General features: G+C 46.6%; 1 protein-coding gene across 2 annotated transcripts in view; it reads left to right on the forward strand.

The window, feature by feature from the left end:
* Window positions 1-4506: 4506 nt before the first annotated feature.
* Window positions 4507-27880, forward strand: part of kirrel3l (kirre like nephrin family adhesion molecule 3, like) — a 43242-nt gene continuing 19868 nt past the window's right edge. For both annotated transcript variants that reach the window (XM_015948978.3, XM_015948979.3), the window contains exon 1: window positions 4507-5036. In XM_015948978.3, coding sequence (XP_015804464.3) covers window positions 4997-5036 — 40 coding nt within the window. In that variant the 5' untranslated portion in view covers window positions 4507-4996. The remainder of the gene's footprint in view (window positions 5037-27880) is intronic.

Raw genomic sequence — 27880 nt, forward strand, 5'->3', positions numbered from 1 at the left:
ATGAGTTAACAGGGCATGTGTGTGTGTGCACGTGTGTGTGTGTGTGTGTGTGTGTGTGTGTGCGTGCGTGCGTGCGTGCGTGCGTGCGTGTGTGTGTTATGAAGGGGGGGAGGGGTATACATGACTCTGCCTGATGCTACACACAAATGGAAGACTGATTAGGCAGATGACTGCGAGGCTTATTATTTGTGGTTAATCAATAGATCCCTGAATAAGCAATGAAGAACATCAAAGAGTAAATCCACTCGCAGCCACAGGCAGATGAGAGGACGCGTTGTTTTTGTGTCTCTAATAAAAAAGCCCAAAGCTTTGTTGTTCTTGTTTTTTCTCATGATAATGCTTCTGCTGGTTTTATGTCCACCGAACGGCAAACAACAATAATTAAATGAATGACGCCAAATCGTGAACTCAGAGGTTACAGCAGCAAGAAATAAAAGCTCACTCTTTATACTCAGTAATTGGTTATTTATAATTTCATAAGTGTTGAGGTTAGCCAACTCAACATTTTAATTCTCAGTTTGATGCAACTGGTTTCATTTCCAAATCTCAGGGGTGGTGGAGTCACAATGGACTGAAAAGAAAAGTTGTTTTTGTAACTTTCTGGAGGAAACTGGAGAGTTCTTGTGAATTTTAAATAACAAAGGGTAACATAACAGAAGCTAGCCTCTACATCCTAACGGTCGAAGGCACAGTGTGATGTTTTTGCTTGTGCATACCTTTTTCTGCCATCTTACCGAGACATCCCATGATTATTACCACTTAACTTTTGAAGTAAACCTGCTGCTTTAAACCTTTGGTCAGTGTAAACTGTACACAGTAATCCTTTCTAATACTGAGCTGATATTTGGTGCCATGGCGACCAAGAATCATCTCCAACACATACTCTGAGGATTCATGTCTTTGTGTTTAACTTTTCCTTTAACTTTGAGTCGATCCTGGCTGTCTATGAGCTAACTAACTCATGAATCATTGGGAGGATTTGAATGTATCTCTCAGAAATGAACAATTGAATTTCCCTCCACATCTGTTTAACTTTTGGAGTTGACCTATTTCATGATGGCCGCCATAGTCAGCCCGTCCTATAAAACTCAAAAACTGATAATTCAGTCGGCCTGACAAAAAATGAGCTGATATTATTTCTAGTTGTAGCCAACAGTCACGTCCATGCTGTGTTAATGGTGCAGCTTTTTAATTTGTAATAGTTTAAAACAACAATTGCTAGTTTTGATAATTATTCTAAATTAGTGCTGGTGCTGTTTCTGCGTTTTTTTACAATATAGTGAACAGACTTCACAAACAAGGAAAAACATCACTATGGTGTCATCTTCTATAAAAAGGACATGATTGCACCACATTGCCGTCCCGGTCTGACCACTTATACACGACCTAAGGCTCCTTGGTGCCACCATGGCGTCGTGGCAAGTTGATGGCGTTGTTTTGTAAAAACGGCAAAAGAAAGTTTCAGAAAATCCTTATTGTTTTTTTTTTTGAGTCAACCTCATTCAAGATGGCCGTCACTGTTAATAGATATTAATTAGAGAATAATTTACAACACTACTCCTACTTCTACCCGGCCTATCCACCAGACACAGAAGGTCTGTGAAACGCAGCACACAGCAGTGAGGCCTAGTTCATTCCTCTCCGTCTGTGTCGGTACCACAGACATAGAATGATCCAGGACATAGCTTACCCGTTTCCCTTTAAAAGACGGTTATGAAGCCATGGGCAGTTCCCACCACCGCCATCTTGGCCGTGTCACACGTTTCGTCATGCCAGGGCAAACCAAAACTGGGAAAGAGATGGAGCTGAAAGAGGGGCTGTGAGGGTGGGAGAAAATGATTGACACCCAAAAACTCTGAATCAATGTAGCTATCAGCTAACTGTGCTAACCTCTGACATGTCCACATACAGCTGGGGGCTAATATTGACTGTTAAAATATGAGCGCAGCCTCAGACCGCTGCACTAGGAGCCAGGCACCCGAGTCACATACCTGAGCTCTGCTGTGAGGTTTGCATTTTTAACATGGGAGTCAATGAGGATTTGCTCACTTAAGGTACCAGCCCCTAGCGGATGAGGGTGGAACTGTAATGTTGTCACTTCTGTGTTGGCTTCAGAATATCTAAAAATCAGTGGAAATCTGGGATTAACACAGATCAGTACATGCTATAGAGCTCCGGGAGTTGACGTGACTTCTCCCGGTTTCAAATCGAATTGGCGCCATATTGGCAGGCAGAAGCTGAATTGATTGAATGGGCTATTTGTTATTGTCAGAAAACTAATTCAAACGGGAAATATGGCAGATTCCTGTTGTGCCCCAGGATGCAGAACAGACGCGGACAACATAAGGAATGAGCCATCTAAAGGATTCCCCAAGGTCCGGAGCGCCGCAAACGTTGGATCATTGTAATAAAACGCGCTGTGGGATCCCGAGAGTAAAGGTTTTCGCTTATGCAGCGACCGCTTCATATCAGGTACTTAAACCAACGTTTCCTCAACTGTGTATGGTATTTATTTTAAATGCTTTTATTACGATTCTTAGTGGGCTTCCTAAACTTATTTTGCCGTGGCTTTTTCTGTCTTATTACTCATAGCAACAAGTAAACATCACGTAAAACGTTGCCTCGTGATTTCTGCGTGCTGCCGTTTACGTGTTTTATGATCACAGCAATTAACCGGCTAAGCTGTATTTAATTTTTAAGCAATGGTTGATCAATTGTCAGATCACACATAAAAAGCACTTTGGATTGCTATTATCTGTCTCACCGAGACAGATCTCAGACAGATCCTGAGACGCTCCTGCCTGACATTTTTATTTTATTCACGGAAAACAAACTAGTGATTTCTCTTGGCGTTCAGTTTATACATTCAAACAGCACAGCACTCTATTTAAACTACTTACATGTAAATCTATGTTATTTGTCCATCCATCCATTTTCATCCGCTTATCCGGAGTCGGGTTGCGGGGGCAGTAGCCTAAAGCCTGGTTTATGCTTCTCCGTCAGCTCCACAAGGGACAGACACGCACGGATTGATGGAAGCGTTTTGCTCTTTTACTTCTCCGTCTCCTGGAGAGTGTTGCAAAGCAATTCCCCGGCAGGACAACAGAGGGCGTAGCGCTGTTCTGTGGTATCCTGTCATGTATCGGTCCAAGATCGTGTGTTTATATTGTGTTTTTTGTGTTTATAAGAGACTTTTAACACGGACATATTTGTCTCTCATTCTCCCACCGCTTCATGCGCTCCCCACCTCTAAACCCACGTTTCCTGTCATTTCCGTCCACAAATAAAATGCTTGCTGCGCATCTTTTCACTCCTCCAGTCACAGGTGGATGAAACGTTCATATTTTTAGAGTTTTTTCGCGAGGTATTCTTCAAGCTGCTCCGTGTCTGCCGCTAGTTATCCTCGGCTCTCTTTGCAATGGCGGCGCTGTAAACAACAGCGGCGTCCTGACCAATCACAAGCTTGCATCATCCGTCTCGTTCGACGGATGTTTAAAAAAGTGGGCTCGACTCCGTACAAACTTGCGTGCCCTACGCAAGGACGGATAATGGCGTTGCGTGTCTACGCACTGACGCAGACGGAGAAGCATAAATCAGGCTTAAGTCGAGAGGCCCAGACTTCCCTCTCCCCAGCCACTTGGGCCAGCTCCTCCGGGGAAATCCAAGACATTCCCTGGCCAGGTCTGCTCCAACAGCTTCTGGTGTTTTTAAAGCATCCCAGGGGCACGGTAAGGGTCGGAGATGTTTAGTCTATTTAATTTCTGACTATATAAAATTATTTCATCTGTTTTAAAGTGTGAAGTAAACTTCGACGGAGTAAAATCCAAGCCGATCCCGTTCATTTTGTTTACCTTTGTTGCCTGCCAACATGGCATCTACTCTCTGAGTCACGTGACGTCCAGAGCTCTATTGTCTAAACATGACCGAAACTGCTGTATCTCGTCCATCCAAGATAACCTTACTTAAAACTCACATAAAAGGGGTCAAATTTATTCCTACAATAAATGACCTTTAACCCCTGAAAAGAAAAGCAACGTCGGGAATCCATAGTATAAAAAATGTCCCAGGTTCACCCGATGGTGAAGTAACCAGTTAAAAGAGTCATTTGGGTTAAATTGTGGTTGTTGACCAGTTTAGCCATCAAAGGGGACTTTTCATCCCAAACGCACGAGATTCCGTGATTAAATCAACAGTTAGCCTGTGCATTTTCTTCAAAGGACATAAAAATAATTCACCCTAAAATGTTAGATTTCACTGAGATACTTTAAAAACTCCTGCAAGCCAATCGCAGCCCCCATGGGGGCTGGGGGCCACTGGGCCCCCGATTAGGTATCAGAGGTAGAGGGTCAGCTCCTGCCAGATTTGTTGAACCCCACCGCCAGATGACTGCCTGTGCGCATTTCTAATTGGCAGGAGAGAGAAAAGCGAGGAGACCTGGGTAGAGAGTGTGTTGTGTGCGTGAGAGAGAGAGAGAGAGAGGGGGGGGGGGGGGGGCGGGGGTAGAGGAAGGGAGTGAGTGTGAGTCGCAGTAGGAGCAGGGTGAGAGGCTCCAGCGGACGGAGGAGAGGAAACTTTACAGACCGGGGTGATCGCTACGCGCAGCGCGGAAGAGAGGTCGCTTCCGAGCGCAGCGTGCACGCGGACTGAAGAGCTGGTGTCTGCTGGGGGAACCTGGACTGGAGCATCCAGACCACTAAACGCTCAGATAGAGAGGGGAGAGGAGGAGAGAGCGCAGGGAGAGGCGAGCTGCGCCAGTGAGGGAACGGACCCTGGATACTGCTGCTGCTGCTGCTGCTGCTGAGGGAAAGTTACCAAGTGTGGAGCTGTTTGGTTAAGTGAACTGACCGGACCGCTCACAGACAATTCTCTAAACTGGATGCTGTTCTAGATCAACCTCAGAGCGCTTTCCGGTCCGGGATCGTCCTGGTTCTGCTGGAGGACCGACTGTGTTCGACCGGAGCAAAGCTTGTATTTTCATCCAACAACACCAGCGACCATGTATTCCGTATACCTCGTGTTCTGCTTTATGGTGACAGGTAAGACGTTTATTATAATGAGTCACGTTATCAGCAGTGCTAGTTTGGGTCTGTACCGATGGAGGGACGGCTGCGCTCCCGGACTCACTGCCGCTGCGTCAAGCCGCTTTGAGCGCTCACTGGGGCCGCTAATCTGCGGCAATGCTACATTTTCTCGGCTGTTTGCTGTCAGTGAATGTTTACATAAAAAAGTGATCATAAGCTCTGAAATCTTCGCTGGAGTCAATCATCCTGGTGCGTAATTTGGCTTCGCTGCGGTTGTTTGTGTAAACGCGGCTGTTTAAGTTCCGGTTGTTGTTTGGTGAGCAGCTCCGGGCGCACCTACACGGAAAGTGAAACTTGGAATCCGTCCTTCGTTGAGGGTTGGATCTGTGAGGATGGACACTGGCGCAGATTAGGACCCGAGATTAGGGGTTCTCTGCATCTCTCAAAGTTATAGCCGGCAGTGTCCGCTCTGATCCCATCAAAGAGAAGAGATCTGAAGTTCATTTTCCTCCTCGAACCACGAAGGTTGGGTTTTCCGAACAGAGCAGGTGGAGACATGAGGGAGAGAGGGAGAGGGTGCAGAGTGAGGTGGATAAATTGTTTGTTTTTCTTCAGATCCAGAGACACACAGCACCTGTCCCCCCCCCCCCCCCCCCCCCCCCACACACACACACACACCGCCGATGCTTGAACAAAAGACTGAACAGTTGATGCGTTTAATGGTTCCTTTAAAAACGCCCCACGTGCTGTTGTTTATACGTTTGAATAATTAATCTCTTGTAAAATAATCTAGTTCATAGTTTAAGTTGCATCTATGCATCAGCATGCAGTTGTCCTGCAGTGGAATGAAGGCAGATGAACACAATTTTATCAACAAGCAGCCTTTCTGAGCAGCTGGCTCAATTTATTCTCCTAATTTTGTTCTGTTCCTGTACCAGACACAAAAAGAGGGAGACGCTTTCAGCAATTAACACCGAGCATCTGGTGGCTTATCAGCATTTTCCCAGAGCTTCTGCATAACACTTAAGAGAAATCCATTCAATTTAAATCATAAGGAATGCACAGCAGCATGACACTGACACAGATCTTCTTTTAAAAGGACTCCAGATATGAAATCTAAGCCCTGTGGTGGGTTTTTGGAGACAGTAGTTCTCAATCTTGCCTGTATGGCAGTAAGTTTTCCCAGCACCCAAATACCCATTTGCTGTGCATACGTCTTCGCCTCCAGCCTCCGTTCCGCATGATTTTGTCATTATTCAAAGCTCGAGGGAGGGACATGACACCAACTAGCCTCCGCTCCAAGACGGACCAGCAACAGCTGGACGAGAAGAAGCAGTAGTCCAATCCCATGACTTCAACCCTGCTCTGCTCCAGCTCTTCCTTCCCCATCGGCACTAACAAATGCACACAAATAAGGAAAATGGTAACAGCTGCCCTAATTAGAACCTAAGAGACCCTAGACCTCATTTACTTTGTCACTCTCTCGACGGAAGCACAGATGCTCAAAATGGTCATGAAAGTGTTTTAGCAACAAAAATCCGACCACAACCTGCACCCTTCTCTTCACAACACATGCATGGCACTGCGCACACATTTGTGTGTTTGTAGTCGTGCACAGCACCGATAATTTAATCTCTCAGAGGGCTCCCGCAGGAATTGGATTCCACACTGCATCAGTATTCTGAGTAATCTTCAGTGAGCTCTTCTGTGGAACCTTTCGCTTTGGGTCGCCAGCGTCTCATCGGGCCAAGTTCAAAGGCTGCGAGCTGAGATTACAAGTTTCTCTCCCGTCCTCTTAAGTCGGGACGCCACTCATGTCTCACTATAGTGTAATGCCGGGGAAATTTTCCACCTTGCCTCTCCTGCCTTGCCCCCCACCCCTCACCCCCCAGAATGCGTGTCTCTGAGACTCGAGGACATGAGAACAAAATCAGCTCAATGGTCATGTCTCATGTTGGAAGACACGGACTCGCAGCTGAAATGAGGAAGTGATGAACTCATCTTCCTCACCCTGTCATACGTTCCTTCCCCATGACCAGGAGCTGAGTCTTTTACTTGCCTGGAAGACAACAGAGCCCATGAGGTTTGTTTTAAGGAGCTGTGCATTTTTTATGAGCTGACACTATTTGCTCTTTGGATTCTTGTAAAGGCAGTCCAGCCGGGGACAGTTTAAGGAGAAGCCTGGTGGAAAAAGACGGGCGTACAGGGAGACTTAGCAGGGATGAGGCTTGGAAGTGTCGCTGGTGTTTGGGTGATTAAGTAGACAGGCAAGCGAGTAAACACGGGACGAAAGTCCGCTGAGCATCCTTAACCTTTTCTCCATCTTGTCACACAAACTCACACAAGCTTGGCCACGCTGTCGGTGTTTGCCTCCTTCTGTCGGTTCTTCTTCATGCCTGCGTTAGAAGGCTGAGAGATGCAGTGGAAGTTATGAACCGCTGCACGAGGGAGGTGAGATATGCAGACACAGCAGAATCCAAACACGAACACAAGTGTCTTGCATTATTTAGGAGACTTGGTGAAGGCAAGGACATGGATATGTGTTTGTTTGTTTGTTGGATTTTCCATGTGAGGTTCTGCTTTAGGGATGGCTGAGGACACGCTGAAGGATTTTAGTCTCAGTTCGCCAGAGTCTGCACCTGTTCTTAGTCGGGTCAGTAACACGGCTTGTTGGGGAGCACACCTAATCCCTGCTCCATCCAACATATCTGCACCTTAATCTGGGCACAATCAGCTAGCTGGAACCAGTCACCCACCAAACTGTAAACTCATGCTGCCAGGAGCCAATGAAAAAGAGAGGATGGGACACAGGAAGTTGCATCATAAGGAAGTAGGACCTTTGAAAACAACGTCACACAGCGAGAAAGGGAGAGTTTGCTTTAAACAACCATCAGCTGGTATGTTTGTTTACTCTTCAGCTGTTGCCCTTCTGGGAGTTTGATGGGTTCAGCTGGCTTCAGTTGGTTTTGACAAATCATGAAGTGTGATCCATCATCCTGGCTTCTTCAGTACATTCATCCGTGTTTTCTTTTCTGTTGTTCGTTTCTTAAACCAATGAAAGCCGTGTCCCTCTCGTGCTTTTACATCCGCAGCGTGTGTGAAGGTTTAAAGGCGGAATGGTTTGGGATTCGTTATTGGAAGATCTTTAATGAACGGACACACTCCAGCTGTAACAAGTGATCTTTAATAATGTCCAGGTTTTTCTTTCATCTTGAAAAGCTGTCATGCTCTCGCACAGCATTGTCTTCCTCCCCGTCTTCATATCCTCTTACTTCTCCTCCCCCCACATTTCCAGGAGAAGAAGTTGCACGTAGAAAGGAAACAATGGGGCTTCATGATGTTGTGTGTCTCTAATCAGCTTTGCCGTTTGGGTAAACAAAGATAAAGGACTTGGCAGTGCGTCCTGAGGCACTCTTATCAGCTTTTAGCAACTTTAACTGGATGTGCGCGCTGGTTCGGCTACACAGAGGAAGCCAGAGGAGCCAGGTAGTGAACTGTTGATGGCACTTGGCCTCATCCGGTTTTATTTTTATCTCTGACCGTTCATCCTCGTTTTGTCTTCACTCTCTCCTCGTGTCTGTCCCCGCACATCCTCACCTTGTCTTCCTCTGGGGCAGTCGGAGGATCCGGGGAGGAAATGAAAGAGAATAGGACAATGAAGGGCCGTGTCAGCTTCCTGCCGTTGCCAAGAGTCTTCTTCTCCTCCTTTCCCCCTCTAAGGCTCCTCGGGCTGTGTCATCAACATGCAGACTGGTGGAGAAAGCACAAAATTATTTACTCTTTCATTCTTCTCCTGAGCAAACAGAGTAATGGAAGAATAGAGGGGGGGAGAACGCGGGATTAATTTGGTGCATGTCATTAAAACACAGCCCCAAGGGAAACAGTCACATTTATACAGTAGCAGCTATTTTAAGAAAACACTTGTATTGCATTTGTCTTCCTTAAAATGCGAGCGTCACCTCATTCCAGAGAGATGTGTCACCCCCTCTGAAGACCTGAAGCTCAGCGGTACAACAGAAAGATCCCCAGACGTACCAGACCACACGTCCATTTTTGTTTCCCAATCAAGACGAGGATTTCACATCTCCTGCCGAGAGACAAACACCAACAGCAAATAGAAATGTATCTTCTGCGTCGCAGCAACATCTGTCCCCGTGTTGTCTCCACCAGTCGTGTTCGTTAACCCGGTATTAGAGGTAGCTTTACGGCTTTGGGCAGCTGAAGGATAGGAAACGCTCTGTTTGGAATGCCATTCGATGTTATTCATTTAACAACGATGCAGATTTATTTCACCTGAGCCGAAATGTTCGGATCTGTCTGCTTAAAGATCACAAAACAGGAGCAGCAACACCCTGAAGTCAGAGTCGCACTCGTGGAGGGTCAAGGGCAGGCGCTGGAAGAGCGGGACCATGAGTCTCTGGCATCTTCCAGGCTTTCTCCAGAGCGATTAGTCAAAGTCAAACTGTCTCATTAACGATGCTCCAGTTCCTAGCACATGTCATCTCCCAAACCAGCAATATGGATGAAAAACGTCTTCAAGCAGACAAGAAATTACCTGCCTGCTGCTCACTTTATTAGAGATGGAAACTGTGCAGACTCTTCTGGGAATACATTTTCTGTCTGCTCGCTCCTTCCAGTCCAGCATCTCCTCTGTTCCCTGCTTCTTTTTGTTTCTTTCATTTGTTCTTCTTGTCAGTTCAAACCGCCTGAAATGCCAGGACTAATATTATGTGAGAGACCCAAGAATTCACCAGAATAGTTGAATGCCGGCGACTCTGCTGTGTGTTGCTGCGGGAGGCTCTCAGAGGGGCTGGAGAGAGAAAGCGCAGCCGTTTCTTTTTGTTTCCATTCTCTGTTTGGAGAAGTTCGGACAGGGCGGCCCGGCTCGCCCTGGGAGGTCTGCGGGCAAAGACGGCCAATTTGCAGTCAGCTGAGCGATGCCACTCAAAGCCTATTGATCGAGCTTTTAACTGCAGCTCCTGCGATGGAAAAACATGTTAATGCTATTGAGCTGTGTGTGGGGAGATGTGAGTAAGAGCAGAGCGTGTGGAGCCGCTGTGCTGATAGGAGGGGTAAAGGTGTGTCTCTCTCCTGCTGTCTGTTGGGCAAAAGAAAGGCGATGCAACGGCAGCAATGGGCTCGGCGTGGGAGGGAGTGGGGGGGACAAAAAGAAAGGAAGGCAGAGGGGTCGAAGGGACTGGATCCTAGCATTTCAGGTAATGGATATGCTTGTATGGGAGTAAAACAAACCTGCTGAGCTCCTTCTAGCGCGACAGAGGGGAAAAAACAACAAAGGAGTTTCTGACTCCTGGGGATTAATAGAAAGTTGAGAGTTCAACACCTCAGGCTAAACAGTGAATCTTGAATGTACACTCTTGCAGGCTGAGAGTGATTGTGTAGAGAGGAGGATCCTTTTACTTCTTCTGCCATAATGTTTCAGTAAAGATGGCGCAGAGAGTGTAAGGACACATGGTTAAGCGCTTCCCAAGCCGGCAAAGGTAAACCTAAAACCTTCCTTATAGAGGAAGCAGCCCGGCCATTGTTCCAGCGCACTGCACCCATCTGACAGAGGCATCCTGGCGTTGTGCAGATCCCAGGGGGCTGGGAAGAAAACGAAGCAGAGGAGGAGAGGGACCGATTGTTCCACCGCTCAGACTATCCACAGATGGGGCTATGGCACAGGACGCTCACTGTTTGCTTTAGAAAGTCCCAGGCGCTTGCTTTGCAGTCATGGTTTAGAGAATGCTCAGGGGGATAGGGAAGAGAAGAGGAGAACCACTGGAGACAAGCAGGGGAGGGAAGGAGGGAGGAGGAAAAGGGGGCAGAAAAAGAGTTTGCCTAATACCTTGTCAGTGTGAATCTAGTGTCATTGCCAAGAAGAGAAGACAGATGATACAGCCATACAGTGATAGGGTAGTTGGGTGAGAGAGAGACCGCTCGACTCCTCTCCAGTTTCCGAACAGAGACGTATAGAGCTGGAGATAATGGAGAAAGGAGGAAGAGTAAAGAGAGAGAGAGAGAGAGGCAGGGAAGGGATGAGATGCAGGGAACTGGGATGCATCCATCATGTGGTTTGGTGCAGAAGCCATTTGTACCTATTGTTCTTCATAATTTGTTTTCTCAGAGCCTGAAATGGGAAGGGTGACGGGGAGACACAAAGCCACGGCAGCCATTTATTTTTGCACTAATTACATAAGTGAGACAGCATAATTAGACGTATAGTCAAACAGACAATGGGCTAAAAGAGAGATGCACACAGGGAGATAGACAGGGAGGTGTTGATGAATCTAAACAGATGAGAGGCTAGGTTGGCTATTTCATATTCAAGGGTGCAAGGGAACGCGTTAAAAGGAGTAAAGGGGATGGAGACGGATAAAGGGAAAGGAAACGGGTTGAATAAAGGAGATGTGGCGATGGAAAGGATAAAAGATGAGAGGAAGGCAGAGAAAAGCTCTCTTCACAGGCTGCACTTTTAGGTGCGGCCCAGTGGTGCCAGAATAGTCGCCTCATTTAATACACCTGCACAGCAGGAGGGGAGAGAGGCATGTAAGGAGATGCTGTACGGAAAGAGAGAAAAGGGCAAAAGAGGAGAGAGGAAAGAGGAGACAGATCTCGTCTGGGCTCCTTCAGATCAAAGGCAGAGTGGCTGCAGAGCTGTTTGTTGTGGCTTGTTTGGGAGCGTCTCTGTCTTCGTCAGGTCACCGGTTCATCCGGCCCGCTGTTTGGTGAAGGCAGGATTACACTCCAACACCACACGACAAACAAGCTGCATGGCCTGCAGACATTTACCAGAACGACCCTTTGGTCCTCAGCCCCCTCCGGGTTTCCCTCATGTCCCCCCGAGTCACTTCCCTTGTTTGTAGTTTTCTACGTGTTCAGATGATCTAGTCGTATCTCCTTTAGTGTGTTGTGTTCCCTTCCCTGTTTAGGTCATTAGTTTACTCTTCTTTAGATCTCCTGTGTCTTGGTTCTGCAGTATTTAGGTTTGTTTTAGTTTAGGAGCTTTGTTTTACAGGATTTTGGTCTGGTGTCCTCCCCCGCCCGTTTCTGCTCCTCCTCTGAGTTTATTAGTCTCACCGGCGCCCAGTTCCCCTGATCACCCAGCCCCTGCCTTGCTGATCCATAGTCATTGGTCAGCGTGTTCGTAGCGCCCTGATTTCCAGCTCCAGTGTTTCTAGCTTTTAGAGTTTTTTCCCTCCTCTGGGTTATTTTGAGTTCTAGTTGGCTCTCTCGGGTTGGAGTCTTTTGGAATTGGGTTTTTTTACGTTTCTCAAAGATAAAAACTTTGTTTTTTGCACGCCTCATCTCCTCGAGTCGTTCTGGGTTCCTGCACTTTAGGTCCAACCTTTCCCTCAACGTGACAGAATGTGTGAAGTGATGGAAGGCTGGTGGGTGTGTCTGCTGGTTTAGCACGCAGTTTTCTAAAAGTCTCAAGTTGTTTGAGAGGATTCTCGGTGTCTTTGCTGGAGGGGTTGGGCCTCTGTCTCATGCGGCTTCCAGCGACGTTGCCCTACAGGACGGCTGCTGAAGCATGGCTCACTTGCTTCTCGTTTTAGTTTCCAAGAGTCAGAAAGTGAAGAAGACCTTGGAAGAGGTTGGTGACCAAATTGCAAATAAAATGAGAATGAGACACTTTTTTAACATGAAAATGCATCAAATCTCTTCTTACACTGACTGAAAGGAAATTTCATGAAAAGCGACACACTAAAGAATGAACTGTTATAAAATTTGCACATTTTCTCTGTATTTAGTCTCTTTTGTGCACCGGCCAGTGAGATCCTGGCTTAAAACTGATGCACTTTTCATTGTGATTATCGCCCCCTTCATGTGCTAATACAGTTGTGCATCTGCTCAGGTTCCTGTGGAGGCGGTACTTGGGTGTGATGAGCATGTCATCAGTCTTTTAGGACTGTGGTCGAGGGAAAGATAAATAGGCCCTTAATGAAGCCACTCCATCACAGCCTAGTTAAAACAGCTGACCAAAGATCGAGGGGCTTGTCAGGCCTGATTGGAGGTCTATTGAAGCCGGTCAGGGAAGCTCTCCAGTCGTCACACTTTAGATTAGACATTCTCTGCACCATAGACCTCAGCTAACAGTCCTCTGACACACTATAGTGGCCGGAGTCAACTCTGTGAACATTCTGGGGAGTTTTTTCCTCCAAGAAGCCAATTTAAACTCACTCCTCTGTTTAACCCCATAGGGACGCATCGTATTGGCTGTGTGTGAAAGTGTATATAGGTCCTTTCACGGTTTAGATTCAGGGTTTTTTACTAGCATGTGATGTTATGTTTCAAAAAGATGGGTTTTACAGCAGAACTGGCACAGACTGGTTTTGTGGGTGAAAGAGGCTGCATGAGAGAAATCTATGGCCCAGTTCACCCTGTCACAGCCATGACTGTAGCTGTAATGGTGTGGAAATGGACAGTGGTGGTGTGGAGCCCCGTTTACACCTCAGTGCTCGCTTCACCACCGAAGCTCACATTCATTTCCTCCCAGCTTCGATTAAAGAAGAAAAATAAAAAAGTACTCGTATGGATTTCAAAGAATCGCATGACAGTGGCGAGGGAAGAGAAGCTTGTGTGTGTGTGTGTGTGTGTGTGTGTGTGTGTGTGTGTGTGTGTGTGTGTGTGTGTGTGTATGTGTGTGTGTGTGTGTGTGTGTGTATAGGACAAACACAACAGTGAGCTGCCGTTTCTCTCCACAAATAAAACTCCTGCGTTTTCTGTACTCACAGCCTTGATCCCAGGTAATGTGTCAACAAGCCATGGGTTTGTGGAATACCCATAGCCTTAGTGTGTGTGTTCACACTGAGGTGTGGGAGAGTACATGTGTGTGTGTGAATGCAACGCTCTTTTTCTGTGCGTGCACGTGTGTTTTCACACCAGTTAATTGCTTTATATGCTGGCTGGAGTGACTGTGGCCTGTCTCCGTTGGGGCGTTGTTTTTCTCCCTTTCTGTGTCGACCTCGACCCTCGGTGGCCTGGACCTTCTCTCACACTAACACATTAATGAGCCCCTGTCTAATTAGGGCCCGCAGCTCTGCAGAGAGCGCCCTAAAACCACATCACCATCGTGAGTTTGCCTAATCAGAGCAGCGAAGACCCACCGCTCCAGTACACAAGTTCACGCGTGCACAGGAACCAGCCTGAACTCACTCACATTAGCACGATGCATCCTTTAGATGTTAGAGTGAAGGGAGGTGGAGAGTGGAGGTTTTTATTTTCACATTTGTGACCACTGAGATCAGCTCTTCACTCCCTCCCATTTATCTCCCTCACTCCCCCATGGAAGTGCTCCTCCCGAGGGCGATGCAGAAAAATGATTTTGCTCTCCTCCGTCCTTACTCTTCACTGCACATAATTCAATCTGTTTAATATAAAATAATCTCCCCAATTGTTCAGCCTTCTTTAACCCAATCTCTCAAACAGCTACCTCAGGGGGACAAGCCACATTCCACCATGTTTTAAAAAAGAGACGAGGAAGAAAGATGCTTTAAAAAGTTGTAAATGGAGGGAACGCCGTTCAACAGCAGGAGAAGCAGTAAGCATAGCGAGACGAGAGGGGTGGACCGGAGCGGTCTGCTGAAAAGTGAGAGCTGTGCAGCCGATGTTGATTGTGGTACCTGAGGTCTGGGGGCTTAACTTGTGTCCCACAGCACTTAACATGCCCCAGCCATCCCTCCTGGCAGTTAATTAGAATCCAATGAGGTGGCTGCCTGTTGGTCATTGTTCCTCCGGTGTGTTTACCCTTTCTAGAGGCTCCGTTCGCTGCTTAATCTGCCGAGAAGCTGAATGTTAAAGGTCAGGCCAAGACTCCGGAGTCCTGAGCGAGAGGGGCGAGGACGGAGTACAACGGAGGAAGAGAGGATCAGGGGGGCTGAAGGGAAGGGGTCATTTCTTTCTCCCCCCTCAATATTGTTCTCTGCTGTTCCATTCATTTGCAGCCCTCCTCCTCCTTCTCCTCCTCCACCTCTTGCTTCTCCTCTTCTCCTTTCTTCTCACTTCTAATCCGTCCTCTTGATTGTTCTAAGCTGCTTTCAGCCAGCCCCTGGGAGGGTGGAGAGGAGGGAAGGGGGGTATTTGGAGCCTGTTTTAATTAAGATTTAAAAGACGACTCCCTCAAGAAGAGGGGATTTAAGAGCGGGATGGACGGAGCAGAGTAAAGGTGGGACGATTGTGGATTGGGCACAGCAAAAATCAGAAATCGTTAAGCAGGAGAAAGTTAAAACGCTAACAGCATCGCGCGCCGCGCACTGACAGCCGCTCTCTGGCTGAGGCGTTCGAGGGGCTAAGCCAAATGGGTTTTTTTCTTTCCCCCTTCATTTGTAATCACGCGGCGCTATCTTTACAGATTGATCTCAACTTCCTGTGATTCATGCCGTATCCTGCGAGAGTGATATGGGATCAGTGGTAGCCAGCAGGCAAGCTGAGCACGTTATCTCCACACTGTCTAATGATCGATCATCTCACCAGATGGGCTTAAGAGCCTGTAACACTTCACTTGTTTATCAGAGCTGCTAACCTGAAGGCCTCTCTGCAGATGTGACCTGCAAAGTAAGAGGTGTTTAGCAAACATACAGATACAGAAGGAGGACGATGGGCCTCCAAAGCTGGAGGTTAGCTCTAATCATCTGTGTGAGGGACCCAGGCGTGTGGACGCTGTAGTGGACGCTCCGGACATCCCCATTAGACTCTTCAACGGTCGTATCGCTTCATGACGAAAGGGGGTTACTCCGCAGACGTCTGCACCAAAGATACTTGACTTCCACCAAGCTTACATTGAGTGTGTTTACATGCAGCCAGTAACCCTTTTAAAACCCGAATATTCACAATAACCCGGTTCTGCAGGTCCTTGTAAACACCGCCAAAAACCCGGATATGCTCATAACCGGGTTTTTAAAAACCCGGTTACTACACCTGGGGTAACCCTTTTCTAACCCGAATGTTTGGTCGTGTAAACGCATACCGGGATATCCCCATCAAAGCGTGTGTTCTGCGCATGCTCTGTTCGCAAGGAATCTTGGTCTTTTGAGTAGCGAGACGTCTTGTATGCGCCAGAACACCGGAAGTAAACAAGTAGGGAGCAAAATGGCGAGTCGCGGCACAGCACCACACTTTTGGAGTGACGAGGAAACTAAAACGCAAACAAACGCGGTCGCTATCTCTTCCGAACTGGGAAACATGTTGTTTTCACGGATACCGGAACAAGAAGAACCGGAAATGAGGCATATTTCATCTGGACGTAGTCCACACGTCCTGACGCTACCCCAACGTCCGCATTTAAATCGGGTTATGCAAGTTAGGGGTAACTCTTTCTATTTGTGCTTGTAAACGGGTTATTCTGATCAACTCAGAAACCCAAATCCCGACCTTAACCCGATCATAACCCGGATATTGGCTGCATGTAAACGTAGTCACTGTGTGTTTACAGACAAAGTCTGTTCATTTGCATGTTTCAGTGCAGCCTAGCAAAAGGCTCGTGCTAAGTGTTTGGTAAAACTGTCCCACATCTGGCCCCGCTGCAGGACTGAACGTTCTTCAGTTGGAGTGAGAAAACAAAAGAGCACAATGAAGTGTTTAAGTTCAACCCGCAGACCTGGGTGCAGGCGGTAAGGTGTTAAAGGCCAGGCAGGGGTCAAAAGCCCAACCCACGGCATTCTCTGCTACGATACGTCCCGACAGGCAGCCACCATATGTCCAGGGTTTCACAGTTAATGAGCCAGCCCACCCTGCCTGACAAAGATCTATTCACAGCCAGTTGACTCTGAGGGAATCTGCGGCGCTACGGTGTGATTAGAAACAGAATACAGCACTAGTCCAGCCACTGGCCATCCGGGAACAACAACAAACTAGAACGAAGAGGGACAAAAGGAAAATAAAAGGCCTGTTAGGGAAAATGGTGCACAGACAAAGAACTTTATGAAGCACTTTAAGGGGATAAACGTAGGCATGATCTGGCCCTCAGCTCCACCGCTCGCCTCCATCAAAGCCCCCTGAGACTCTCCCAGCACACTCTGCCTCTGTCACTCACAAGTCTTAATAAGGCCAAGCAGTAAACGGTAGCGGAAAGGGAGAAGAGGCTTCTTCTCTTATGTTGCAGCGAGGAAGTGCTTCAGATTGCCAGGGGAGGGTGTTTGGGGAGAGGAAACGCAGCTTTATAAAAGCAACGCCACATTTTAATGGAAACAATAAACACATCTGCCTATAAAATCATATTTTCCCGCATCCTGCTGGGTTGCAGCTCTGGGGACTTTTGACAGACATTAAAGGAAAAACTCAGTTAAAGGTGAAGAAAGAAGCAAACGCCAAAGAAGGTGTGGAGAGCTCCCATAAATACGTTCACTGCCACGATTAGTATCTGGGAGAAAAAAAGGTCAGACTTGACTTGAATCAGCCTCCGCTATGATGTCCCATCAGCTCCATCAGCCTGGTCACACAGGACAGGTCCACGCTGCACACATCAAAGATGGATGGGGGTGTCCTACTTAAAGACAAAGGGAAGAGAGGACTTTACCTCACTCTGTGCCTTTTCTGCGGGGTAATTCTGGCGTTTTAGGTCTTTCACAGCCGATTACAAGCATGGTACCAGGATTAATTACAGCGTCAGACCGGGGGGGTTGCAGGTAACGGCCAAAAGCTGCATTTTTAGATCAGTGGCGTCAGAGAAGACAGATTTAGTCGACTCAGGATGCTGAAAACCGATAAATGCTTCCCATCCTTGTTCTCCTCTAACAGAAGATAAAACAAACCGACAGAACAAACACGCAGATTATCCCAAATCCCGTTTTTCTCCCTCTCTAACACACAAGCCTCTCTCACATCCACTGTTTATTGTCATCCTACCCATTTCTTGTTCAGAGTGCTTGCTTAATTATTAATTGATTAATTAGTTCCTTCATTAATCATTTATTCATTAATCATGGCCTGGTTTTTCTGGAGGAAGCGGTGCAATTTGAAAAAACCCTGACTTCACATTTCACTCTAATTATGCTCCTTTTACTAATCAGCACTTAAGAAATGGAGTTTCAGGAAATGAGTTTTCCCCTTCCGCGTTGTTTTCCCCTCAGCACTAAGCAGGATGCACCAAGGTGGACAGGTAGTGTTTTCTTCTCCTGTCGTTTTGTGTTCCCGAGCTTTTAGTCGCCGTGAACTTTATAGGATTGTCTCACAACAAGCTTGTTTAAATGTAAATCTGATGTGATGCAGCAGCAGCAATCAGAGCAGCTGAAGAGGACCCATCTGTGAATAAACTTCAGTTTGAAGGCGTCTGCATCAAACAAAGAGGCGACAGGATTATAAGTCAAACACCTATTGTGGTTCCTCTGGATGCACAGATCTAACTGGGTTTGACTGAGTTAGAGATTTGTTTGACCATTTTGAAGTGTGCTTCTGTGTAAAAGTTATGATTCCTTCTTCTCTTTGCAGTTAGCTTCCTGAACAGCCTCAGTTTGTTGAAATGGAGTCTAAAGTACCTTGCTGCCATCTCAATATGGCTGCAATCCTCAAATTTTCATCGCATTCACTCACTGCTTCTTCATGAACCTTGATCCAGCGGCAGTAAACGTTGGTTTTCAGGGGTCTAATGCAACCTGCGTACATGTTTTTATATTTCAACCAAAATGCACGCGAGATGCTGAACTGTTGGTCGTTTCAAGATTTATACATGCGGATTCACATGATCCTCTGTGAAGATATATACTTTTAACTTGGGTCGGTTTGGTCAAGCCATTGTCCGTCAGCCCACTGGAGTCTAAATGGACTGAACTCCAAAGTGATTTATTTATTTATTTATGTTTATTCATTTAGCAGACGCTTTTATCCAAAGCGACTTACCCCGGGTTTTCACGGGAGCCGTCAGCAGCACGTCTTGCTCGCGTAAGCTGCTGCTTGGCCCTTCCCACGAGATGCGAAGCAGCAGGGGAGCAGCTGTCACCGACCGAGTGACTTCGTCAGTAAACACAACAAGCAGGAGAAAAATACAACATGGTTTGTGTTTTATGTTCTGTCCATTTTATAATCATCAATACGGACCTGAAAAACAAAGGAGACCGCTAGCTAGGTGATAACTTCTCACGGGGACGCACAGTTAGTAACTTCTTTTAAAAGTAAAGCAACCGGAAGACAGTACGTTCTTTATTCAGAAAAACTCGGTAGCTTCTCTCCATTTCCGCGTCCGATTTCCTGTCTTTCCTTCCCCAAAAATGTCGAACTTGACCCGTTTCAGAGGCGTCGCGCGTAGAAAATAGAACCGGCGCGTAAAGGCCGCGACATGCTGCTCCTGAGACGCGGCCGACTCGCGCTGCTGACGGCTCCAGTGGAAAAGGTTCTGTTGACCACAGCGGTTCCTATCAGCAGCTATGACGTGCTGCTGCAGTAACATGCTGCTGACGGCTCCCATGGAAAGCCGGGGTTACAGTTTATAACCTATAGGGCATGTTGTGATCTGTGGGGGAAACCGGAGTACCCGAAGGAAACCCACGCATGCATGGGGAGAACACGCAACTCCACGCAGAAAGGCCGAGTTTTGAACCTGCGACCTTCGTGCTGTGAGGCAACAGTGCTAACCACTGTGCAACCATGCAGCCTGTTTTTTGGTGGTTTTTGCTAAAATATTAAGACGTTTCTGCCATAAATAACTCCTGAATGCAAAACAATAACCTAAACCAGAAAAGGGCATGCTTGATAAAGTAAACCTGATTACTGCGTTCAGATGTACAAAAATAACACTTCATGAGCTTAGAAGTGTTTTAAAGTGACAGTGTGTATTTTCCCTGGTGATGGGGGCAGTCCATACCTAAATCGCTGCAAGCGCGCAGTGTTTTTATGTTCGAGTAAGATCGTACCAACGGATGGCCATTAGGGTCAAAAATCTCTAGGAGTGTTTTTTGCAGAGCTACATTGAGTCAGTGGTACACGTTGCTGTCCAAATATCAGGAAATAAGATTCCAAATCTTGCCGTCTGCTGCCACTTTCTCGTCCGGCTGACTTCTACGTCCTCAAACAGGAGCATCTGAGCTTTTTTCCCACGACTTACAAAACATTCATTTATACTAGAGACCACTGCAAATGTGAACTTGATCTTTAAGATGGCAGCAATAAACATTGTTCTTGGCTACATTCAGCCTAGCTGTTAGCTTATCAATCCCAAACAGTCAGTGGGTTTAACCCTCCCACTGTCCTAATAGGTGTGACCCTGTGAGGAAAGTTGACCATTGAGCAGGGTTGACGGTTTGTCCTCTGGGTCCACGTGGCAGGGGTGAGGAGTGAGCACCACCTCACCCCTGCCACGTGGACCCATGGGTCACCCATAAAGACAGTGGGAGGGTTAAATGTATGGCGACAGAAAACTGAAGTATTGCCTTCGTTTTACTGAAGTAGAACTGAACTGGTATACTAATGATTGGGCTAAGGTACGCAGATAACGCGGTTAGAAAGCCAAGTTCTCTGCATGTAAAAGACGTCCCAGCTTAGCCGAGCTATGACCATCCGGGGACTCCCCCTTCAGGAAGTGATGAAAGCATGAACGTGGTCTTCGGATAACACGTGTAACACCATCAAACAGTACAGTACATACCAAATGTACTACAACGTTGTAGTCGTCCATTCCTTCAGCCATCGTGCATCTCTGCTTCACTCCCACCAGCATGTGTTTACTATTTGTGTTCATAGGCTTACCGGAAGCAAGCTGACATGAATGGGTGCACATCGCCACCTACTGTCGCGGAGTCCAACGCTCTTCATTCAATAACTGGGTTTTCTACCGGACATGTAAACTAGGATAAAGGCTTTCGTTCTGGTTATGGTATTAGCTCAATGGCTGCCTCAGCTCGACTTAGATGTGCATGCAGTCACACTGAGTGTCTTTATAAATTAGATTAGTTTACTTTCCTACTGCAGTAAGGGGATGGTCACTCATTGGGTCCTCAGTGAGTGACTTCCAACAAACAAGAGCGAGAACCGCAGTTACATCCTCCCTACAGTGGTTTCTCAATTGCGTCATTTGTCCAGTCGATTGCATTTATGGTCATTTTCTCTTGTTCACTCGTCAGGAAACCGCTCTCTGGTTTCACACTCGTGAGTTTTAAGAGACACAGTCGTTTTGTGGTTAAGTGGAGGTGAGGAACTGGAACCTGTGACTGGGGCAGATGGGTCGGTCCAAGTTCAACACCAGACAGAAGGCATAACCACATTTCTATGACAGACAAGCATTTTTCAACTAATGTGTTTCAGTATGCAGAACCTAGTTTTTAATTCTTATGTGGAAACTCACTTCAAAATGGCTAAAATACCCCAACAAAGCTCCAGGACACAAAGATGGAGGCTGACAGGAAAGTTCTGAAACATGCTCGGTAACGTAGCGCGAGCTTGGGGGAGGGGCATGACGAGAAACCGATTTCAAACAGTTTTAATTAGAAGTATTTGTGAGCCTTTGTGTTTCTGTTGGATGCAGAGTTCACCAAACACAGCTCAGCTGCTTTCTGTGAAGAGGCTCTTCCGATAAAAACAAGAATTATGCAGGAATATTAAAGAGAAAGCCAATGAGATGGAGGCAAGTCGGGCATTAACCTCTAAGCTTTAAAAAGCACACATATTAGGCAACGCTAATGAGACTGTCGTTGAGCTAGCTGTGTTTTTATACTCAAACACATACACACACATATACAAAAGCACACAGCTTTCTTTGACTTGAGTGCGCCAGTGCTGCCTCCCAATGAGGTTGTCTCTTATTCATCTCAGTGCAGCAGCAGCACACACAGCACTAGTGAACAATGGCGTTGGTGGCCCTTTCACTCTAATGAGATGCATACATTTACAGCAATACCACCCTCATTAAAAATAATAATAATAAAGGGGGAAAAAGGTATTAATTATGACATGCACTGCTTCCTATCGCGAAGAGCCAAGGGGGTCTCCACTGGGCTCAATTAGGAGGAGCAAGCCACAAATCCCTTGACTAAATTAATTGATACCCCAGAGCACCAGGCTCCGAGTCCCAGCTCAGAAACTGTGCTGAGAAAGTCTTTGTTTTCATTTCCAAAGCATTTTTGGAAAAGGCAGTTTTAATATTGTCTCTTCATTGTTTTATGGATTTTTTAATCCATCATTTATTAGTATATTCACATGTTTTGTTTACTTGTGTCTGCAGCTGGGATCTCCCTACTCCAGTCCTCGCTCCCTCTCCCCCTCTCTCTCTCTCTGCCACATGTTGTGCACATTACTGTTTCATCCGCCGTGTCAGCTGTCATGCATACACTAACCCCAGCTTTTGAAAACACAGCAAGATAATGATTAAAAGCACAGAAAATTACACTGGAAGTCCTTCCATCCAAACACTGGTAAAAAGAGAAGAGGGAGGGACAGAAAACGGGAGAGGGAGAGAGAGAGTGAGGGGGAGAAGGGCTGAAACCGTGACACAGATCCAGCCAGCAGCTGTCTTGCAGTGAAAAACACCGGGGGGGGGGGGGGGGGGGGGGGACGAAATGACAAGACTAGCTCAATCAACATCTTGTCAACACAGCCCGCTGATGTGTACAGACAATTTCATACCACCACAGACTCCTTCCCCTTCTTCTCCCTCTTTTTTTTTTTTTTTTTTTTTTTTGTTTCCTGTCCTCCTGCCAGCCAGCCCGTCACTTGCTATCTGTCCGCTCGGAGTCAGCTCTCAGCTCCTCCGGCTCAGGGCTGCAGAGCAGGGAAACGGTTTAAAAGCCACGCTGGAATTATATACTCAGAGATGCTTCTGCCCACTAGAAGCCCTCAAGTTACAGAACCGCGAGTGTGCACGTATGAGGGGCAGTGTGTGCACGCTGTGAATCCTTCACACATACATATGTCACAGCAGCTCTCTCCGCGCCACAGCCTCCTCTCCCGTTTGCCGTACTTTTCCCCTCCTCTTTAATGCGTTCCACTCTATTACACCATCCACTTCAGCTGCTGGTGCAGCTACTCTGCCGCTGCTCGCCCATGCGATCTGCCTCAGCGCTGCCCTGATGTGTGCGGCACCCTGTCCCAGCAGGGGGGAAAGCCTCACGGTGACGGCCTTGCAGGCAGACTGATTACACCGTTCCATCAATCTACCCCCTCCCAGAGTTGCTGCTTTGCAGTTGGATGCTGACAGAAGCCCACTTTCTTCCCGTTTTTACCTTGCCGTTCCGACATGTAGCTCTCTCCCTCCTCCTTTATTCTGCGGCTCCCCTTAACCTGCTTTCTCGAGTGTTGTGTTGACAGCCTGACACAAACCCCTGTGATTTTCACGCCACGGTGGAGCGGCAGCAAAGGACACAGGGTAGCAAGGCTTAGAAAAGAGGAAAGGGTGAGGAGAGAGAGAAAGTTCTGGGGAGAGTTTGGGAGGAGGTGACAGCTGACCAGTGGCGGTTCTACATGGAATTACTCCCTGGGCGAGGCCCCCTTTGAGCGCCCCCCCAACCGCCCCCACCACCACCACCACACCACCCCACCTGCACGAACACACACGTTTTCTACAAACAGGCATGTTTTATTAGAACGACTACTGAACATTCATTTTTCTAAGTTGCACATATTTACATTAATTACTATGAAGTTGTCAGAATGTAAAGCACTATACATTATATACTGTATCAAAATATATAGAATCAAATATACAAAAACAACTAAACTAACTAAATATTAAGAATATATGCACATAATATATAATAAATATTCTAAATAGCAAAAATATTTCACACATAACAAACTAAAGATAATCACTATACAGCACTGCACTTACAACAGAAAACACAAACTAAAATTAAAACCTAACCTTGATGCAACATCATCAATAATGTCATCATATGAAATCTGCTCCCCTACTGAGTGATTGATACTAATCAGAGCCAGGTTAGTGAGCCGCCCCTGAAACATAGGTGACCTCAGGTATGACTTGATCAAGTTTTGAAAAGCTCCTCTCAGCTTGAGCCACAGTGACTGGCAGAGCAGTCCAAAAGTTGGGGTAGATCTCCAATAGATCTTTATCATGATCCATAATATTTTACAATTGCCTCTGAAATTGTAATTTAAACTGACATAAAAAACTGTAGACTACCAAAAATGCCAACTTTTACAGAACAAACCAGGTAAAAAATAATCAGTGCAGCCATCTGCAATAAATAAACAGGATAGTTAGTGGTGACTGGGGAGTTTTCTTCTGCTTGTAGAGTTGATTTATTTATTATTATGTGAACTTGATCAACATGTGTTTGTTGTTGTTCAGGCAGGCCACGGGCTGCAGCGAGCATTTAACAAATCCTAGTTTGAATCAGTAAAAAACGATTCAAGGAATTTATTCAAACCATTTGAATATTCGTTTCAATATTTCAGCCTATTAGCTCTGTTAGCAACTAGTTGACAGAATTTAACCGTTAAAATCCCAGTTAAGTGGTTCAAAAAATTGAAAACATTCATCATGAGAGCGAACATACCTTTATCTTTCTTCACTTTTTTTCTTTTTTATTCCTGAATCGGGCACCTGTTGGTTTTAGCCTTTTTATGTTCATCTCTTCTGTTTGGCTCTTGACTCAATAAGTTTCCTTTAGTCAGGACTAAACAATTTGACCTTGATGGGGGGGTGACCACAAAATCGTTTTGTTTTTCCTTTTTTTATTCGGCCATTTCACACAATTCAGAAACACCTGAAAGAATGATAGGCCTGTGTTTATGATATTATGAATGAAATGTGGAAGAACATCAAGATGTGATCGACTTTAGCCATGTTGATACAGTTGATTCAGCCCCTACCCTCTCAATTCATTTGGACCCACCAGAGGTGAATTCCCCCGCCGCACCCCTCCCCTTCCTCTTCTTCATACACACACACGGTGCACGGAGCGCCTGCAGCTGAAGGGGGCGCCAACTTGCTGTTTCCAATCCAGACACTGTCATATGACAGATAATAGAAAACCTCGGTGAGGCGCAGATTTCCTTTTTTTTTTTTTTTTTACTCAGCGCTTGTGCGCCCCTTTTGTGTCATGAAAAAATGCCGCCCCGGGCAACTGCCCTGTCTGCCCGTGCCTAAAACCGCTACTGCAGCTGACAGAGTCGGTGATGGCAGGAAGAGCAACCGAAGGAGAAAATCAACAATTAGTAACACCTTATATAACTCTCATACAGGGAACTGCATTGATTTTTAGGGATCATGCATCAATGACTGCAGACATACGAGCATTGAGCAGACGGATGAGAGGATGGTGCTGGATTGTTAGATGCAGGAATGCTGTGTGTGTGTGTGTGTGTGTGTGTGGGGGGGGGGGGGGGGTCCACTCTCTAAAAAGAGCCTATAGGCCTGAGCCAAGATTTCACAATAGAATAAAGGCTGAAATGGGAGGCTAGGAGGATTATACTCTGGCAAAACAGCTTTTAAAAAGCTGTTAGACTGCAATTTGGGACAAAAAGGCAGAATGGAAGAAAAGATAGTGCGAACGGGTGGGTGGGAGGGCAGCTGGAATCCAACGTGGGACAGGAAGGATAGAAAGTGAGTCTGCATGGGCAACATTAGAGACAAGACCATCTGCGAAGACACAAGCCAAAGCTGTTTGTGATGGCCCAGGCTAGACAAAACACACACAGAGGTCCTCACACATGTAGCTCATGTGTTGGGATCCATCCTGCCACAAGCTGGTGGGTGGGATCTGTTGTTAGCCTCCTTCAAGCTCTCAGAAGTTCTGTAGGAGTCACGCTAATGAGCTTAGTAGCCCGATCAAACATGAGATGGGTGCAGCATCCCCTCTGGGACTCTTTGGTTCAAGCACTACGGTCTGCTTTGTACACACACACACACACACACACACACACACACACACACACACACACACACACACACACACACACACACACACACACACACAAACACACACACTCGCAAAGGGAGCTGAAGACAAAAGAGCTCGACTCTAAACAACGGGATAATAATTCCATGCAGAGAGAAATGGAGTTCTCATTTTCCAGCCCGATTTAGACGCCTTATCTAGACACGGCACAATGGATGGCATTTGGGGAAGAGGCTGTTTATTCCAAGCTTGACACTTTTTCTTGCCAATTGCCTTGTTCTGCAATGAGTTTTATTTTTGCCCTTTTTTCTCTGCTGCTTATGTCGTGGAAAGCCCACATCAGCCGCATCTGCGCTTGCCCAGCAGGGCAAAAGTTCAAGTCCTTATTCTGGGATTTTTAAAGCATTTTAAGTTTTCACAGCAAAAAGAAAATTGAACAGTCAAGTAGATAGCGCTAAAATATATGAGCCCCACACGGTAATGGCTGCCCTTGCTGCTCTGGAAAGGAATGAGGACGTGAAGTACAAATGCTCAGCTACACTTAACCTGTCTCTACAGCGTATCCAGTTCAAGCTCGGAGCGAAACATGAACAAAGAGCTCGTATGAGCGTTTCATCTGAAGGACCTGCCTTCCTGAGAAATCAACCTTCAGCTTCGGCTGAAGCTTCTTGTGTCAGATGGTTACTGTGGAGACTTAAACACACCGTGTGCTTCAGCATCACGTCCTATCTAAAGGCTGTCCTCCGTGCTGTTATCGTCTTCAGCTCGCAGCGTCCGAGCTGGTGAACCACAGCTTCAGTCTGCATCCATCAAGGCAGGTGTCCATCAGTGGACGGATCACTGCTGACATCTGTCCATCCCGTCCTGATCCCCCCTCCTAATGTGAGCGTATTCCTATCAGTTCAAATGAAAGAGTGAAAGAGCACAGGGTCAGCCGTAAAGCGCTTTAGTAGGTGGAGGTCAGGTCTGGGAGACTGCTTTGCACTTAACTCCAACCATGTGACCGTGTCACTGTGTCATAGCACCCGCTACACACACTCTACTGCGCCTGATAAGTTGTATTCTCCCTATTAACACCGCCTTGTCCTCCTGCACACACACACACACACACACACACACACACACACACACACACACGCACGCACGCACGCGCACACACACACACACTCTACTGCGCCTGATAAGTTGTATTCTCCCCATTAACACCGCCTTGTCCTCCTGCACACACACACACGCCCGCACACACACACACACACACACCATAGGCGTCATTTTAACCGGGGACGCCAGGGACATGTCCCCGGCAAAATTTGTGATTGGCAGCTGTGTCCCCCCCACTTTCAAAAACGCCTGCTGATGAGGATTTTTGTTTTACCAGCTCAGATCTTATCCAGGGGTCGGCAACCTATTCCCATCAAATAGCCATTATTACCCATTTCCCACAGTAATTTTGGACGGACCTTAATAAGCAGCGACTTAAGTGAAGCAGGCAGGTCGCGCTAGAAAATTTCGTTTAAAAAGACGTCATAAATGTGTTCCCCCGTCCTTTTTATTTATAAAATATGAAGTAAAAACTCACAATTTAATTTACATTCATTTGTCATTAATATGTAGTCTACACCCGTGCGTTAAGTGGACCATCTTCCAGTAAACGCAAAGCATCCAGCCCACCTCTCCAAATGCGTAAAATGTGCATCACAGTCGTTAGGCGCGCCGCGCGCACCATCAGCGACGTCAGCCCAGACAAGAGCAGAGCAAATAGTCTAGAGAAAGAATAGAGGATAATTGTGTCTGGATGTGGATGGAGATTACATTTTACAGCAGCCTGATCATCATTTAAACACGTAAACCATCACCTGTCTTCTAGTCCACGCTGTCAGCATTATTTTAATTGGTGTGTGTGTGTGTGTGTGTGTGTGTGTGTGTGTGTGTTTTCCACTTCAAACACTGGTCTAACCAACCAGACCAGCGTGTCCAGTAACATATTAATGTTACAATTAAACAGTTACACTTCATGTAGGCTAGGAACATTTCACCTGCCGTGGCCCGACCGCTTCTGCTCCACATAAACTTTGT

The sequence above is a fragment of the Nothobranchius furzeri genome, chromosome 5 (assembly GCF_043380555.1).
Source record: "Nothobranchius furzeri strain GRZ-AD chromosome 5, NfurGRZ-RIMD1, whole genome shotgun sequence".
Taxonomy (NCBI): Eukaryota; Metazoa; Chordata; class Actinopteri; order Cyprinodontiformes; family Nothobranchiidae; genus Nothobranchius; species Nothobranchius furzeri.